The 15,163-nt window shown below is 35.4% G+C and overlaps 1 protein-coding gene across 1 annotated transcript in view; it reads right to left on the bottom strand.

Moving 5' to 3' along the window:
• Positions 1-15,163, bottom strand: part of LOC121419519 — a 147,499-nt gene that overhangs the window by 92,600 nt on the left and 39,736 nt on the right. The window contains exons 10-17 of the mRNA XM_041613974.1: positions 13,056-13,100; positions 11,803-11,841; positions 10,389-10,501; positions 9,626-9,696; positions 8,987-9,198; positions 3,876-3,929; positions 3,034-3,147; positions 176-319 (exon numbers count right to left, since the gene is read on the bottom strand). Of these exons, the coding sequence (XP_041469908.1) occupies positions 176-319; positions 3,034-3,147; positions 3,876-3,929; positions 8,987-9,198; positions 9,626-9,696; positions 10,389-10,501; positions 11,803-11,841; positions 13,056-13,100 (792 nt within the window). The remainder of the gene's footprint in view (positions 1-175; positions 320-3,033; positions 3,148-3,875; positions 3,930-8,986; positions 9,199-9,625; positions 9,697-10,388; positions 10,502-11,802; positions 11,842-13,055; positions 13,101-15,163) is intronic.

The raw sequence follows: 15,163 nt of genomic DNA, 5'->3' as shown, positions 1-15,163 counted from the left end.
AAGTAAAGTACCTATAAAAAAACTATAAAAATGTAGGTAAACATGCACACGTCAACTTCCACGCGTCAAATAGATATTCAACCAAAGTGATTTATCAGACCGGATTATGTGACTTTGGCAAAGTTACCTGTTTAACTACTAGCATAACTGCAACGTTTTTATTACAGAGCCTCACCTATCTCCCCTTGTCCGCAGCCAATCTCGTCTTCGTAGTTGTACATGCCGTTGTCATAACCACAATTGAGGTAAAAATTACATTGCCATTGCTCTGGTATACATTTGCCGTTGTCACACATGAACTCATCACTTTCGCATTCACCTGCAATGATTGATTGTCGTAAAAAAAATTACATGTATGTCAAATGTCAAGTCTCCTTGTTTCACTATTTTACCTCTAAAAGACACTCTCAAAATTCTAAAATATATATCTGGGCCCCGTCTTACAAAGAGTTACGATTGATCCAATCAATCGCATCTCTATGGAAATCCATCAGTGTAATAATTTTCTCTGCATAAAATTTTCAAAATGTCCTTTGCAAACAAAGGCGAACACACCAAATTTTCAAGAAAACAATGAATCTATGTAATTTATGTAATTTATGTCATATCTAGAAAAGATTTTGAACATTCATGCATTTCAGATGTTGACGTTGCTGGCTGTCCATAGTTGTGATTGATCGGATCAATCGCAACTCTTGAGACAGGCCCTGGGGTTCCGTCTTACAAAGAGTTAAGATTGAATGGATCAATCGTAGCTAAGGAAAGCCAGCAACGTCTACATCTAAAATACATGTTTGGTCAAAATATTTTCTAGAAATTATGTATATTCATACATTCACTGTTTTCTTGACAATTTAGTATACTTTTCTTTGTTTTCAAAGGACATTGAGCAAATTTCCTAAATTAAAAATTATGACTTTGATGGATTTCCATATACTTGAGATTGATTGAATCAAGTAACTATTTGCATTACGAAAATTTGTGTTTAAAAACAGATCTCGTCTGACACCCCAATTTCAAATTCCAAGCTTCTCTCACTGCCCCCCCCCCTCCATCCGATATCAGCATGCAGGAATGGTAATCCTTAAGTAAACAACCACACACTCTCCCAGATAATCCACCTTCCCCCCAAGGAGAAGTGACCTTCATACGGCCAGGCAGAGGGAGAGAGAGATGTTGCGGTTTCCAGCGCGGTGTTTGTTCAGCTCTTATCAGCAGCTGCAGTCGACCCCACCCCAGTTTAAACGAGAAAAACTTAACTTTCCCCCAAAACTGAAAATGGGGTGTCGATACCCCACTTGAGTTCCCATTGACTTACACGCAAGGCCTTATCAGCAGTCAAATGAACCCCACCCCAGTTTAAACGAGAGAATTGAAGCTCTCCCAAAATCTGAAATTGGGGTTTCAGATTCCCCACCTGACCTCCCATTGACATAACACGCAGGGCAATGGGGTTCCTGTGTTATAAGCTGGTGGGGTATTTTTTAAACACAGGATTCACGTAATGTGTAAGACGGGGCCCTGATCTATATTCAATAAAACAAAAAAAATGAAGAAACTCTATTTCTCAGTGTTGTTTTATAGTATTCTATTACCAAACAGATGGGGATGGGGTGTACAAGCATGATAAAAAAAAATAATAATCACTTTTTGCTGGAACACTGACTAAGCTTGTTTGACCCCCATCTCCTCAAGTATAAATCCTCCCCAACAAAAAGTTGATTTGAATAACAAAAAAAAAATATACCAAAGAAGTATAACACTGAAATTTGCATTGACAATGGATGAAATAAGAGAGCCATGACATTTTAGAGTTCCTTCATTTTACGCAAAACAAAAACAGCATATGCACAACAAAGTGATGTGCATATGAGAGAGTAGATGATGTCATTCACTTATTTTCTGTTTTCTATTTTCTCGTTTGATATTTACAATATTTCAATTTAGCAGATTTGATAAAGAGATTATTCATCAAATTCATAATAAATTGTAATAATGTAATTGTCTATGTATTCAGGGAGGAATAAAGTTTATGTCACAAAATGTCTAGGAGATAATTGGAATTGTATGATGGAATACAATAGAAATAGTGAAAGGAGGACATGATCGATCACCTAATTAGCATACCAAAGAAGACTTTGACACAACTGCTTAGTGAAATTGACCGAACTTTCATATTTTGATCAATTTTTTATGAAATTATCAGCATTTTGCTAGTCTGATATTTCTCTCAACTATTTAGGCGTGGACTTGCCCTTCAGAGATGAATGCTTGTAGGCCTACTGATATGGCAACAACTGAAAATAGAAGGTTATCTGAATAGAAAAAAAATATTACAAAGAATTACAAAAACTATGAATAAATGATATATGCAAAACCATTTTCAGGAAAATGTATAATTACAGAGTAATGAAAAATTTAAGATCAGAAATATTACCGAAAAAATGTCTATCCATATATTGTTTGGTCCCACATGTCGTTTCCTGTGTTAGCTACATCAGGAAAAGCATGTGGTAATGAAATGATAGTAATTTAAGCCTGAATTATTTCCCTTAAACTCTGCTGATCCAAATAAGCATTGTGGCATATGACAAGAGAAATCCCTATCAGCAGCATCAAAGCTGCGGATGTAAACATTCTGTGTATCAGTGTGAGTTGCCATGGTGAAGTAATTTGAAAGTTCACTTATATACATTAAAGGTGAGTGTGCACCATACAAGCAAAAAATGCCTCTTGGTTTACAACATAAAGAGACCCGACTGGAGGCTGCATCGCACGGATGAATGGTAGTACGGCTTCTCTAAATACAGCTGGGTTTGTCCTGGTAGGTGATTCAAAATTTTTACAGTACTTGGGAAGAAAGAGAACTTGCATGAATCAGTGATTGCTTTTGGATAGCACATTTAATATTTAGGGATTTCTTCCAACCATTTCCTGTCAAAATCAGATTTCTATACCACAACTCAAAACTAGCTTTAGACATACACGTAAGAACAAAAATAATGGCACCAAATACTGTTTTTTTCCAATTACCACATAATTGCTCATCTTCTCCCATTGGACATTGATCAAAGTAGTTGCATCTCAAGGTTTCATGTATGCAGGTACCGTCAGTGCAGCGGAAAAACCCATCAGCGCAAGGATCCCCTGGTTCCCAAAATACAAGAAACATGAAATATGATTCTTTTATGAGGACAAAATGATTATAATGATAACAATAGTAATGATAATAATAAAAAAATGATAATAACAATAACTAATAATAAAATGCAAAGACATGTGATTTATATCAACTTTCTCACTGCCTCATTTTCGAATCACTGATATTTTATATGCCTTGCCCTTTTTTCCCTTATTATTTCATACATTTTGCACTTATTTTGAATCATTCCAATCTTGTAAATTTGTAACAATGTTGATTAATTTTCATAAAACATACAAAATATGATAATAATAATAAACTAAATTTTCTTTCAAAAAAAAAATTTGTGCTCAAAATTTCTCAAATAAGAATAGATAATACGAATGCTTATTGTACATATGTATATCATAAATAAGGACAAGATATTTTGAAAATTCAGTAGCAAAATATATAACATGAGGGCTGCCATCAGTTAAATCAGTGACAGATCCAGTTGGATTTGACAAAATACAATTTCAGGCCAATTTTGATTGTGGAAATTGGTGGGGGCCTGCTATTTTTTTTTTATCTAATCTGGCTGGATCCATAACTCAGATAAATACATCCAAATGCAGGTGTAAACATAATAAATTCTTTTCAATGCTACAGAGAGTGATTTGTGCCAGAACATTACAAATATATACACAGGTAAACAGCGTAATGGATGAACGAATATAGAAACCGTAGGACGAACCTGGCGTTACACTATCTGGGATGCTTATACCATTGACGGTTACTGGAACACGTACTGTAGAGAGAGAGAGAGAGAGAGAGAAAAAAAGAAAATATTGTCCATTTTTAAGGTAAATGCCAGTTGTGGTAACGGTATCAAAATGAGTTCGTACAGAATCCAATGAAATGACCGCCAAAGTGTCTGTTCTAATAAATAAAACATATGTGCCAAAGGATTCTGGAAGAAATTGTGTAATTGCTGAGAAATCAGTAAATAAGCACAGGATTCGGGTCAAGTGTCGGACGGACATTCAAAGCAATGATAATACACTGTCCCACGTGCGCTTAGCTGTGTTGGGGATCTTCAGTATGAACACTACTCAGGGTAGATTTCAAGATTTTACAAAGTTCAGTTTATGTAACTGTACCTGATCTAGATCCTCGATGATATACTGACAATTAAGCCAGGTTTTACAGACTTTCTCATGAAATCAGTGTTTACTGATACTCCTGGCATTTCTCTTTAAGATATCTTTTCAGTACACATGAGTTTTCATTATTGGAAAGGCATGCCATGTGCTTTATATCAAGATTTTACTGACATAATTCATTTATTTCATGCTTAAATTCAAAGAATAGGGACAGAGGAAAGAATGCAGTCATTGAATATTCATAAGATGCGATTTTTATTTTAGGAAAACTGAGCTTATTGCAATGGGGACTTGATCATAATAAATTTGTCCACAGAAGTTATAAGAATAAGTTACATGTATGCACAGCATATCAAAATGATAAAAATATAACTTTTGAGACAGTAAAAATCTGTAATATGCTAAAAATAGATGGATATTAATAGTGCAGAAAAGTAAGTTCACCTAGGTTTCATGAATAGTTTTATCGAAGATTTCACATCTCTTTTATCATTTCTTGATCCAACCTCCAAAAAAAGTAAAAAAAAAATCCCAGCACTCTTCTTTTTTTAATAAAGGAAGGACGATGATATTGCTTGAATAAACTATGGAGGAATTGTATTGTCGTAATACCAAAAAAAAGGCCGATGTTTGTTGGACTAATTAGAAGTACAAATATTCTATGTACACATGAACATTCCCTTGAATAAGTGTGGAGACAAAATGCAAACTTGACAGTTTCCAGAAAATGAATTAAAGGAGAATGAAACCATTGGAACAAGATAGCTTGTGTGAAAACAGAAAAATCAAAGAAACAGATCAACGAAAGTTTGAGAAAAATCAGACAAATAATGAGAAAGTTATGAGCATTTGAATATTGCGATCACTAATGCTATGGAGATAGCAAATTGGCAATGCGACTAGGATGTGTGATGTAACTTGTGAACAACTCTCCCTATTACTTTAGTATATATTTCACTAGAATTGCCTCTTTTATCACATCTATCTATAAATCATGTGTTCTGTCTACATGAGGGCATGTAATACATATTTTTTAAGAATACATCGTGGATAAAGAGTTTGTATCATCATAAGAAAAAAGCAAAAAGAGACAATTTGAGGGTATTTTATACTCCACCAAAGGGAAAGTTGTTCATCAGTGACATCACACATCCTTGTCACATTGCCAATGTGAGGATCTCCATAGCATTAGTGATTGCAATATTCAAATGCTCATAACTTTCTCACTATTTGTCCGATTTTTCTCAAACTTTCTTTATTCTTATTCTTTGATTTTTCTGTTTCTACACAAGCCTATTTGTTCCAAAGGTTTCATTCCCCTTTAATGATAGAAGAGACTGACATACATTTCTCCTTTTCTCTGAACATATACATTTCACCTTTTCTCTGAACATATACATTTCACCTAAGTAGAATGGAAGAGTGTATTCAGTGATTTAAACACGCCTTCGAGTTAACAGAAAATGTAATAGTCACATCATTCTCTATATCGGATGTGTTTCTTATTTCCCTTCAGCAATGTTCGAAACTGTCAAATATCAAGCAATATTTTGATGTGACCTACGACATCAAAACCAAAATGGGATTGGAATAACCCTAATAAGCTTCAAAATAATATACAGTGCGTCCCAGAATAAACGAAACCGAGTTTTAGCGATCATTTATCATAACTTAATAAGAAATAGAATAGATAAATGACCTATTTAAAGCTTAGAATCTCCTCTTTCATTTGATATTACTTAGCTTATTTCTTATTCACGCATGAGTGAGCAAAAACAATTTGAAGAAAGGATACCAAAAACTCATTTCGCGAGGGGTATCTGGGTTTCAAAAAGAAAATCACATATCTGAAAAGTTCAATATCTGCTCTTTGATTTGGTAAATCAATTACAGAAAATGGTCAAGAAATAAAAAAGTTCTGGTCATTTGAAATAAGGCTTGTATTTCCATAATTTCATGAGATAAATGTGTTTTTACCGGTTTCCCAAAGAAGCTTTCGCATGGTGAACAAAAGATTTAATGCATGGCTGATCGTCAACAAAACGGAGTGTTGAGTTTGAAAGCCAGCCTGGAGAACCTCTTCATTTTATGAAATTATTGAAATTCAAGCCTTTTCTATAATTTAGGTATCAAATTAAAGAGAAGATATTCTTTTTGAAAGCCATAACCCCCTGCCAAATGAGTTTTTGATATCCTTTCTTCAAATTGTATTTGCTCACTCATGTGTGAATGAGAAGTAATCTAAGTAATATCAGATGAAAGAGGAGATTCTAAGCTTTAAATTGGTAGGTCATTTGTCTATTTTATTTATGATTAAGTAATGATCGCTAAATCTCGGTTTTGTTTTTTGTGGGACGCACTGTACATGTTTATCAAGGCGCAAATGAGCAACAGTAACCCACACAAATACTTGATTGAAAGAAGAAAATCCTGAGAGAGCTTCTGCGAATAAATAAGAAAACAAGGTTTAAAGGGATGGTCTGGGCTGAAAATATCTTTATCTTAAGACATAGAGTAGAATTCACTGAGCAAAATGCCAAAAATTTCATCAAAATCGGATAACAAATAATAATAAAGTTATTGAAGTTTTAAGTTTAGCAATAATTTGTGAAAACAGTCATCATGAATATTCATTAGGTGGGCTGATGATGTCACATCTCCACTTTCCATTTTCTTATGCTATTACGTAAAATCATAATTTTTCATTAGGTTATACTTGTGTGAATATGTCTCCCTTATAATGAAATAAGTTGCAGCAATGAATATCTAATGCACTAAATCAGTTGTCAATCCAATTTCGATAGTTCTTGGAGGAAAAGAAATTGAATAAACCTAATTTCATATAACAAAATACAAAAGAACAAGTGGGGATGTGACATCATCAGCCCACCTAATGAATATTCATGACGACTGTTTTTACAAAATATTGCTAAACTTTAAAATGCTATAACTTTGTTATTTGTTATCCGATATTGATGCAATTTTGGGCGTTTTGCTCAGTGAATTCTACTCTATTAATTAAGCTTTAAAGGACAAGTCCACCCAAACAAAAACTTGATTTAAATAAAAAGAGAAAAATTCAACAAGCATAACACTGAAAATTTCATCAAAGTCGGATATAAAATAAGAAAGTTATGGCATTTTAAAGTTTCGCTTATTTTCAACAAAATAGTTATATGAACGAGCCAGTTACATCCAAATGAGAGAGTTGATGACATCATCCACTCACTATTTCTTTTGTATTTTATTATATGAAATATTTTGATTTTCTTGTCATTGTCATGTGAAATGAAGTTTCAATCCTCCCTGAACACATGGAATTCCATTATTTTAACATTTTGTGCTTCATGCAAGGAGGTCCTAATCGTCAAATTCGTAAAAATTGAAATATTGTATAATTCAAACAATAAAAAACAAAAGAAATAGTGAGCGAGTGACATCATCGACTCTCTCACTTGGATGTAACTGGCTCGTTCATATAACTATTTCGTTGAAAATAAGCGAAACTTTGAAATGTCATAACTTTCTAACTTTAAATCCGATTTTGATGAAATTTTCAGCATTGTGCTCGTCTGATTTGTCTCTATTGATTCAAATCAACATTTTTCTGAGGTGGACTTGACCTTTAAATACTTTCAGCCCGGACCATCCCTTTCGGGTTTGGGGTTCACTCATCGAGCATGAGATATGCCCTTTGTATGGCAGTGAGTCCAAATTTCGCGCGTGTCCAAACTTTGCGGACGGTCATTATCTCCAAAACTAGCCAATATCCTTAAAATCTGACATCATCAATGTGAAAAAGCGACCTAAAATTACCCTTCGCTGAAAGTTTCTTTAGAATTAGTCTAGTATTTATGAAAATATTGGCAAAAGATCGGCAAATTTGTCACCGTAAGCGCCCGTTTTGAAGAAAGCAACAAGCATCACGATATTACCATTTTACAAGCAGAAATCATAAAAAATGTGAGTTAAATGTGGTACTGACCGATTCCATAGCATTTTGCCATCAATCTGATATAAATATCTCACCTTTTGAGCTTGAGTCTCTGTTTAAATCTCCACAAAAGCTTTGGTGCGCGAAGTTAGGTCACACTTTTTCTGAACGGTTCTCCAGCACAGCCCGCATTCGCCGATCGGAATAGAAATTTGAGATCGCGATAACGGCAAAACCCAGTGACCTACTTTACATTTTCGTCCATGATTGTATAGTTTACGATCTTGCCGTCAATGTGGTAACTATTTCTTGAATTGGTTTTGTTTATATTATTAATAATTTGTGGACAAAATTAAGCCTCATGAATATTTTTGAAAAGTGCGCGAAGTTTGGACACCCCATCATACTATTTTGGCTATTTACAGAGAATCTTCCATGACTACTTATTATTGGTTTTGAGGTGGCTGGTAATACCGGTGTGTTGGCTCAGTTGCTAGAGCGTCTGTCTCACAACCGGGAGGTCGGGGGTTCAAACCCCGGCAGCGTCAGACCAAAAGACGATAAAAGATGGGAGTTGCTGCTACCCTGTTTGGCGTTCAACGGTTAAAGGGATAGAGCCTCGTCGATCTGGCGCTGCACAGCGGCTGCCGGGCCCACGATCAATTGGGCAAAACAAACTTTTCGGAGTATTTCATTTCTGGTGTCTATTTCGAACAATAAAATATGGATTTTAAGATTTTAAGAAGTGATAAAAGGATGACAAATTACCATCTATGATATCAGCTTGAGCATCTGACGAACCAAGTTGAGGATTATTAGAGAGTGATGTCATAACAGCATCGTTGATGGCGCTAGATACCAGATTTGCTACTGCCAGCTGAACTTCGAAGGCTGACATGGTGTTTTTAGATTCCTCGGATAGAGACATCGCGATCGCTGCTGAGACCCCAATATCTGCATCCACGATGACACTCCCAGGGCTACAAGATAATACAGAATATTTAAGAGAAAAATGACTTGGTAAAGATAATAAAGAATAGTTAGAGAAAAATGACTTTGTAAAGATAAGGAATAGAGAAAAATGACTTGGTAAAAAAGTTCATGAAATATAATTAATAAATACATAATAGCACTATCACTGGAGCAGCACCTTCATTTACAAATACAGTGATAAATGTGGAAAAAAATGAACATGGCAGACAAAAAGAGACCTTCAACGATGGGAGTTGCTGATACCTTATTCGATTTAAGGAATGGAGCAATGTCGATCTGGCGCTGTACAGTGGCTGCCATGCCCACCATCCATTGGGCAGAATTAATTTTAGGAGTATTTCTGTTTCAGATTTCAATTTTGAAAACTAAAATATGGATTTTGAATGAAAATTGATATAATAGGATAGAAATTACCTTAGACCCGTCACAGTCACATCAGTTATGTAATCCATGAGCTGGCCATTGATCTGTAATCCGTTCATCAGCTGGAAAAGAGGGAACAAACTCGAGGTGACAAATGAATGATTTTAAAAATCAGTTACAATTTTGAATGAATGATTCATAAGGTAGTTAGAATCCAAGGATATGTCTCTGGCATGATTTTTTTTTTAAACGCTTCGCTTAACGAAAAATAGGAATATAATCATTTTTTCAGGTCTCAAATATTAGGCTGCTGCCAGAAAAAAAATATTATTATTTTAATTTTGAGGTCAGGAGCAGAATTTAGCGATGGCAACGTGTTGCATGTATTCACTCATAATAATTTACATATCATGTCCAAGAACCGTGGTTGCATTTGCCGCCCCACAGAAATGAAAAAAAAATAGAGACATTTTCCTTGTCCATCCCACAGTCTATAGTAGCTAGATAAGAAAGCAAACCAACAACATACATTACAGAGGCCTATCAGGGTTTTACACCTACCCTTTTTCCACTCCACAGACAAAAATAAATAACCAAAAATACAATGTGAACATGATTAAAGATTAAATGAACAAGATTTAAAGATCTAGGAATTATCAAGCAATTGTCACAGTCCTGTTGTTGAGAGTCGGTAATCAAAAATATGAAATATAGCACGCTTTAACAGTGCTCCCAGCGTACAGCTACAATTAGCTGTCCTCACTGTCATTCGTCACATATAAAACAAATCATATGTAGATATAAATAACAATACCTCAGTTTCTACTGTGCCAGTGAAAGTCATGTATTCAGTAGAGGAAGGATCATTATACTCGGAAATGAAATCGACTCCCTCCAAGGTGGCGGCAACTTTGACATTCACATCCCCTAGGATTGAGAAATACAACAGAAAATTATTTATTGAGTAAATTGTAAAACCCATAATGACAATAGAGAGTTTTTGCACTTGCTACAGAGTCGTTCTCTGCAACGCACCAATCCCTTTGAAAATGCAAGTCAAATCACAATGGAGGGCTGAGAGGCTTGTGTTGCAAGCTGGTGGACTGGGACAGTATCAGAATCTCTTGACTCTGGACAACGACACATTTGCTGTGCAAATCTCTGGATGATCTGCTATCCCAGTCCACCAACTTTTGACAAATTTCTCAGCTCTCCACTATGATCTTAATTGCATTTTCACAGGATTCGATGCATTGTACAGAGTTTCTGTGTAGTAAAATGCGAAAAGTCCCTGTTGGCCCATACTCTGAACTCGGGGTTTATCCACTCTCTGGTCTAAACTTGTGGTCGAACCAAAGACAGAACAAGTTTGATTTATAATCTAACCCCTCACTCAGGAAATTCATGACTGTCTGGAAATGATAACGTAATCAGTTTTCTTCGCCATTGTCGCATGATAAAAAAGCAAAGTAAGCACAAGAAACATCCAATATTATCTTTATTTTGTACATTTCAGCTTCCCATGATTTTAGCACAGAGTTAGACCATGGTCTACGTTAATTTGGACAAAAGGATTATGCTCCCATGTCTGACATAGAACCAATGAAATGAGACTAATACTAATGCAGTATGTAGAGTATAATGTGAATGACAAAAAAAATGAATGCACTTCTTTGTAATTGGTTTTTTCCCGATTTGGTGACAAACAATAACCCTCCATGAGCTTGCCATCTAATTGCAATAAGACAGAAAGGTAAACTAGCTATGTGGTAATTCAATATAGTTTTAAGACAAACTGGATGTGGAGATATTTGTATAAGGCTATGCTGTAAAAACTATGGTATTCTGAGTAGTTGGTGTTGAAGTGTTAAAATACACTGAGAGTTTGAAAACAACACCACATACAATTGAAATAAAAGTATGCCCATTTATTAAAACATCACCAATCGGTGTTGAAATAACACCATGAATCTGACACTGGTATAAAGTGCTTGGTGTTTTCGTCTCAAAGCAAAAATGTGGAGTAGTTTAACACCACTGTTTGCAGTGTATAACAGGTTTATACACCGAAAGGACATTAGACAAAGTGGGATGAACAAGTGGTGCTTCAGTGCCCAGGGCCTTGTATCATAAAGCTTGGCGATTGATCATGGAGATCATGCCTATAATTGATCATAAGCATAGAAGCCTCATGATCAACTGCCATACTAAATGTGACATAAACTTACCGATGACCACTCCAGGAATTACTGTTGGAGCCATGGTAACTAGTAAGAAACAATAAAAAAAGAATGACAATAACTTTGTAAAAATGAAAAAAAAAAACTCTGCCTAATTTGTGCACTCATTGATAATTTTGACGAGGTCAGGTATTGTATATAACATTTTCTACCACATCACTTTTATCCTCAATGGATATATTAAGAACGTTCATGGCTGGTATGATTGCAGAACTGGAAAAGAGGGAAAAACGGGTGTGGGTGAAGATACTGGATGGAGGAGGATGACTGTGATAATATGAAATATATATATTAAGCTTTTAAAATGCCTTAAAAACAGTCATTGTCAAGCCACTGTGTGTAGGCTTTTCATATTCATAGACCTCTCTATCCACTCTCAGTACCTGCTAGTAAGAACACAGTGGCTCAGTCTATTAAGAGTGTGTTCAGGGTGTGTACCTTCACAGCATGTTCAGTGTGTGCAGGGTATATTCAGAACGTATTCACAGTGTGTCCACAGTGTTCTCCATGTGTCCACAGTCTATTCACAGTGGGTGTGTCTAAGATGTGTTCACAGAATGTTCAGAGTGTGTTCACTGTGTGTAAAGTGTGTTTAAAGTGGATACACAGTGGATGTGTTCAGAGTGTGTTCTAAATCATGTAACAGTGTGTTCAGTGTGTGCTCAGAGAGTGTTTACTGTGTTTTGTGTGTTCACAGTGGATACACAGTGGATGTGTTTGGAGTGTGTTCTGAATCATATAATGGTTTGTTCAGTGTGTGCTCAGAGAGTGTTTACTGTGTTTTGTGTGTTCACAGTGTATACACAGTGGATGTGTTCAGAATCATTTAACAGTGTGTTCAGTGTGTTATTAGAGTGTGTTTACAATGTAGTTAGAGTGGGTTTACTGTGTGTTAAGTGTGTTCACAGTCTATACACAGTGGATGTGTTCAGAGTGTGTTCAGAATCATTTAACAGTATGTTCAGTGTGTTATTAGAGTGTGTTTACGGTGTACTTATAGCGTGTTTACTGTGTGTTAAGCGTGTTCACAGTCTATACACAGTGGAAATGTTCAGAGTGTGTCCAAAATCATTAAACAGTGTGTACTCACAGTGTATTTACTGTGTGTTAAGTGTGTTCACAGTCTATACACAGTGGATGTGTTCAGAATCATTTGACAGTGTGTTCAAACTGTGGACATATTCTGCACATACTCTGAACACACTCTGCAATACTGTAGGTAATAATATATGATTTTTTACCTGTTGTCGTAGGTGTCGCTGTTGTGGTCTCTTCTGTTGGTGATTCTGTGTGTAAAATTGGAAGAAAATTTTATTGACGTTGATATATTGGTCATGTTTGTTCACAAGACATTAAAAATACAAACTTAATCAATTTTAAACACACCGTGCAATACTTTGAAAAGAAAAACAATAATTCTTGCCAATGACATACTGGTTCTTCACATGACATTAACAGATACAAACTAAATCAATTTCCTGATAAATACATGTATGAAAGAATATCTGGTGGGTGTTTCATTAAGCTGTTCGTAAGTTAAGAGCGACTTTAACAACGACTGGTGAACATTTCTTACAAGCTAAGTAATCACCAATGAACATATCCTTTACCACAAGAAAGGATCACCAGTTGTTCTTAAAGTAGGTCTTATCTTACAAATAGCTTTATGAATGGCCCCCGGGCCTAGTATTATACAATAGAATGTCCATTTAACCATTGAGCAAGCTAGTTCAGAGTGTTTTTCATGGCCATATCATCTGTGGGTGTTTTATAAAGGCTGTTCTCAAGTTAAGAGCAACTTTAACAATGACTGGTGATCCTTTCTTGTGGAAAATGGTATATTAATAGGCGATGGTTACATGTAAGCACATAAGAAAGGTTCACCAGTTGCTCTTAACACAGCTTTGTGAAACGACCCCCAGGTGGCAAAATGTTTCGAGCTAATTGAGACAAAATAAATGTTGGGGGTCGAATCTTCAAATCTTCTGCCCCCATATTCTATATAGGGCCATCTGTACCAGCCCGAGTTTTCAAATAATTAGCGCGCTATTTCTGATCTGGCAAATTATCCTGATCTGAACAATCTCGAGATTATCTGTAATGGAGAAGCAATCACACCCTAGTTTGCTGGATTAATCTCGAGATTGCTCCCAAGTCAACTTGGGATTATTTGCAAACTAGCTCGCTATTTTACGAATTATCCCGCTACTTCGCAGGTGCAGACCAACTCAGGATTATTTATTCACTGCCTCAGACCATTATGCATCGATGCTTCGCTCAAGCAGGAATCACTCTTCTTGCCATGGTGGAGAAGGGGTTTCTTGAATCTTGAGATTTGAAGGTCGATCGGGCTAAAATCTCAAGACTGAGCAAATTCTGGCTGGTGTAACACCTCCTACTGACTGATCTAAATGATCCAGCACCACTGCAACTTGTACGTAGTTGCTGTTTGGCACAATGAAGAATCGGTGAGAGCTCGACCCCAAGCTATATATGTTTTTCATTTTTCTTCCTGGGAAGAACTGTGCATGCTCAATGAACTATTTCTTGAGCACCAATTGATCAATATCTTAATAAAAATACTCATGAATATTCATAGGAGGGATATGATCTTTAAAGGTCAAGTCCACCCCAGAAAAATGTTGATTTGAATAAATAGAGAAAAATCAAACAAGCACAATGCTGAAAATTTCATAAAAATCGGATGTAAAATAAGAAAGTTATGACAATTTACAGTTAAGCTTATTTTTCAAAAAACAGTTAGATGCACAACTCAGTGACATGCAAATGAGAGTCGATGATGTCCATCACTCACTATTTCTTTAGTTGTTTTGTTTGAATTATACAATATTTCATTTTTTACCAATTTGACAGTAAGGACCAACTTAAATGAACCATAAGATGTTATTACAATGGTAATACCACATGTTCAGGGAGGAATAAAACTTTGTCTCACAGGATAATGAGGAGAAAATAGAATTCATATTTCATATAATAAAATATAAAAGAAATAGTGAGTGAGTGATGTCATCTGTCCCCTCATTTGACGTGCATATAACTGTTTCGTGAAATGAAGCAAAACTTTAAAATGTCTTTAACTTTCTTTTTTAAAAACTGATTTTGATGAAATTTTCTGTGTTATGCTTGTTGAATTTTTCTCTTATTATTCAATCAACTTATGCTGGGGTGGACTTGTCCTTTAAATGTCAGCATGGCGAAAATTCAACCTTGTTTAATAATAGAATGACTTTACATTAATTTTACAAATTGAATGAAACTAAACACGCTTTTCCAACTTTTCCAATTGCTCCAATGTAAGATCAAACATTCTTTTTATTAGACAGCTGGC

The sequence above is a fragment of the Lytechinus variegatus genome, chromosome 8 (genome assembly GCF_018143015.1).
Source record: "Lytechinus variegatus isolate NC3 chromosome 8, Lvar_3.0, whole genome shotgun sequence".
NCBI lineage: Eukaryota > Metazoa > Echinodermata > Echinoidea > Temnopleuroida > Toxopneustidae > Lytechinus > Lytechinus variegatus.
This window is presented reverse-complemented; position numbering and strand designations above follow the sequence as displayed.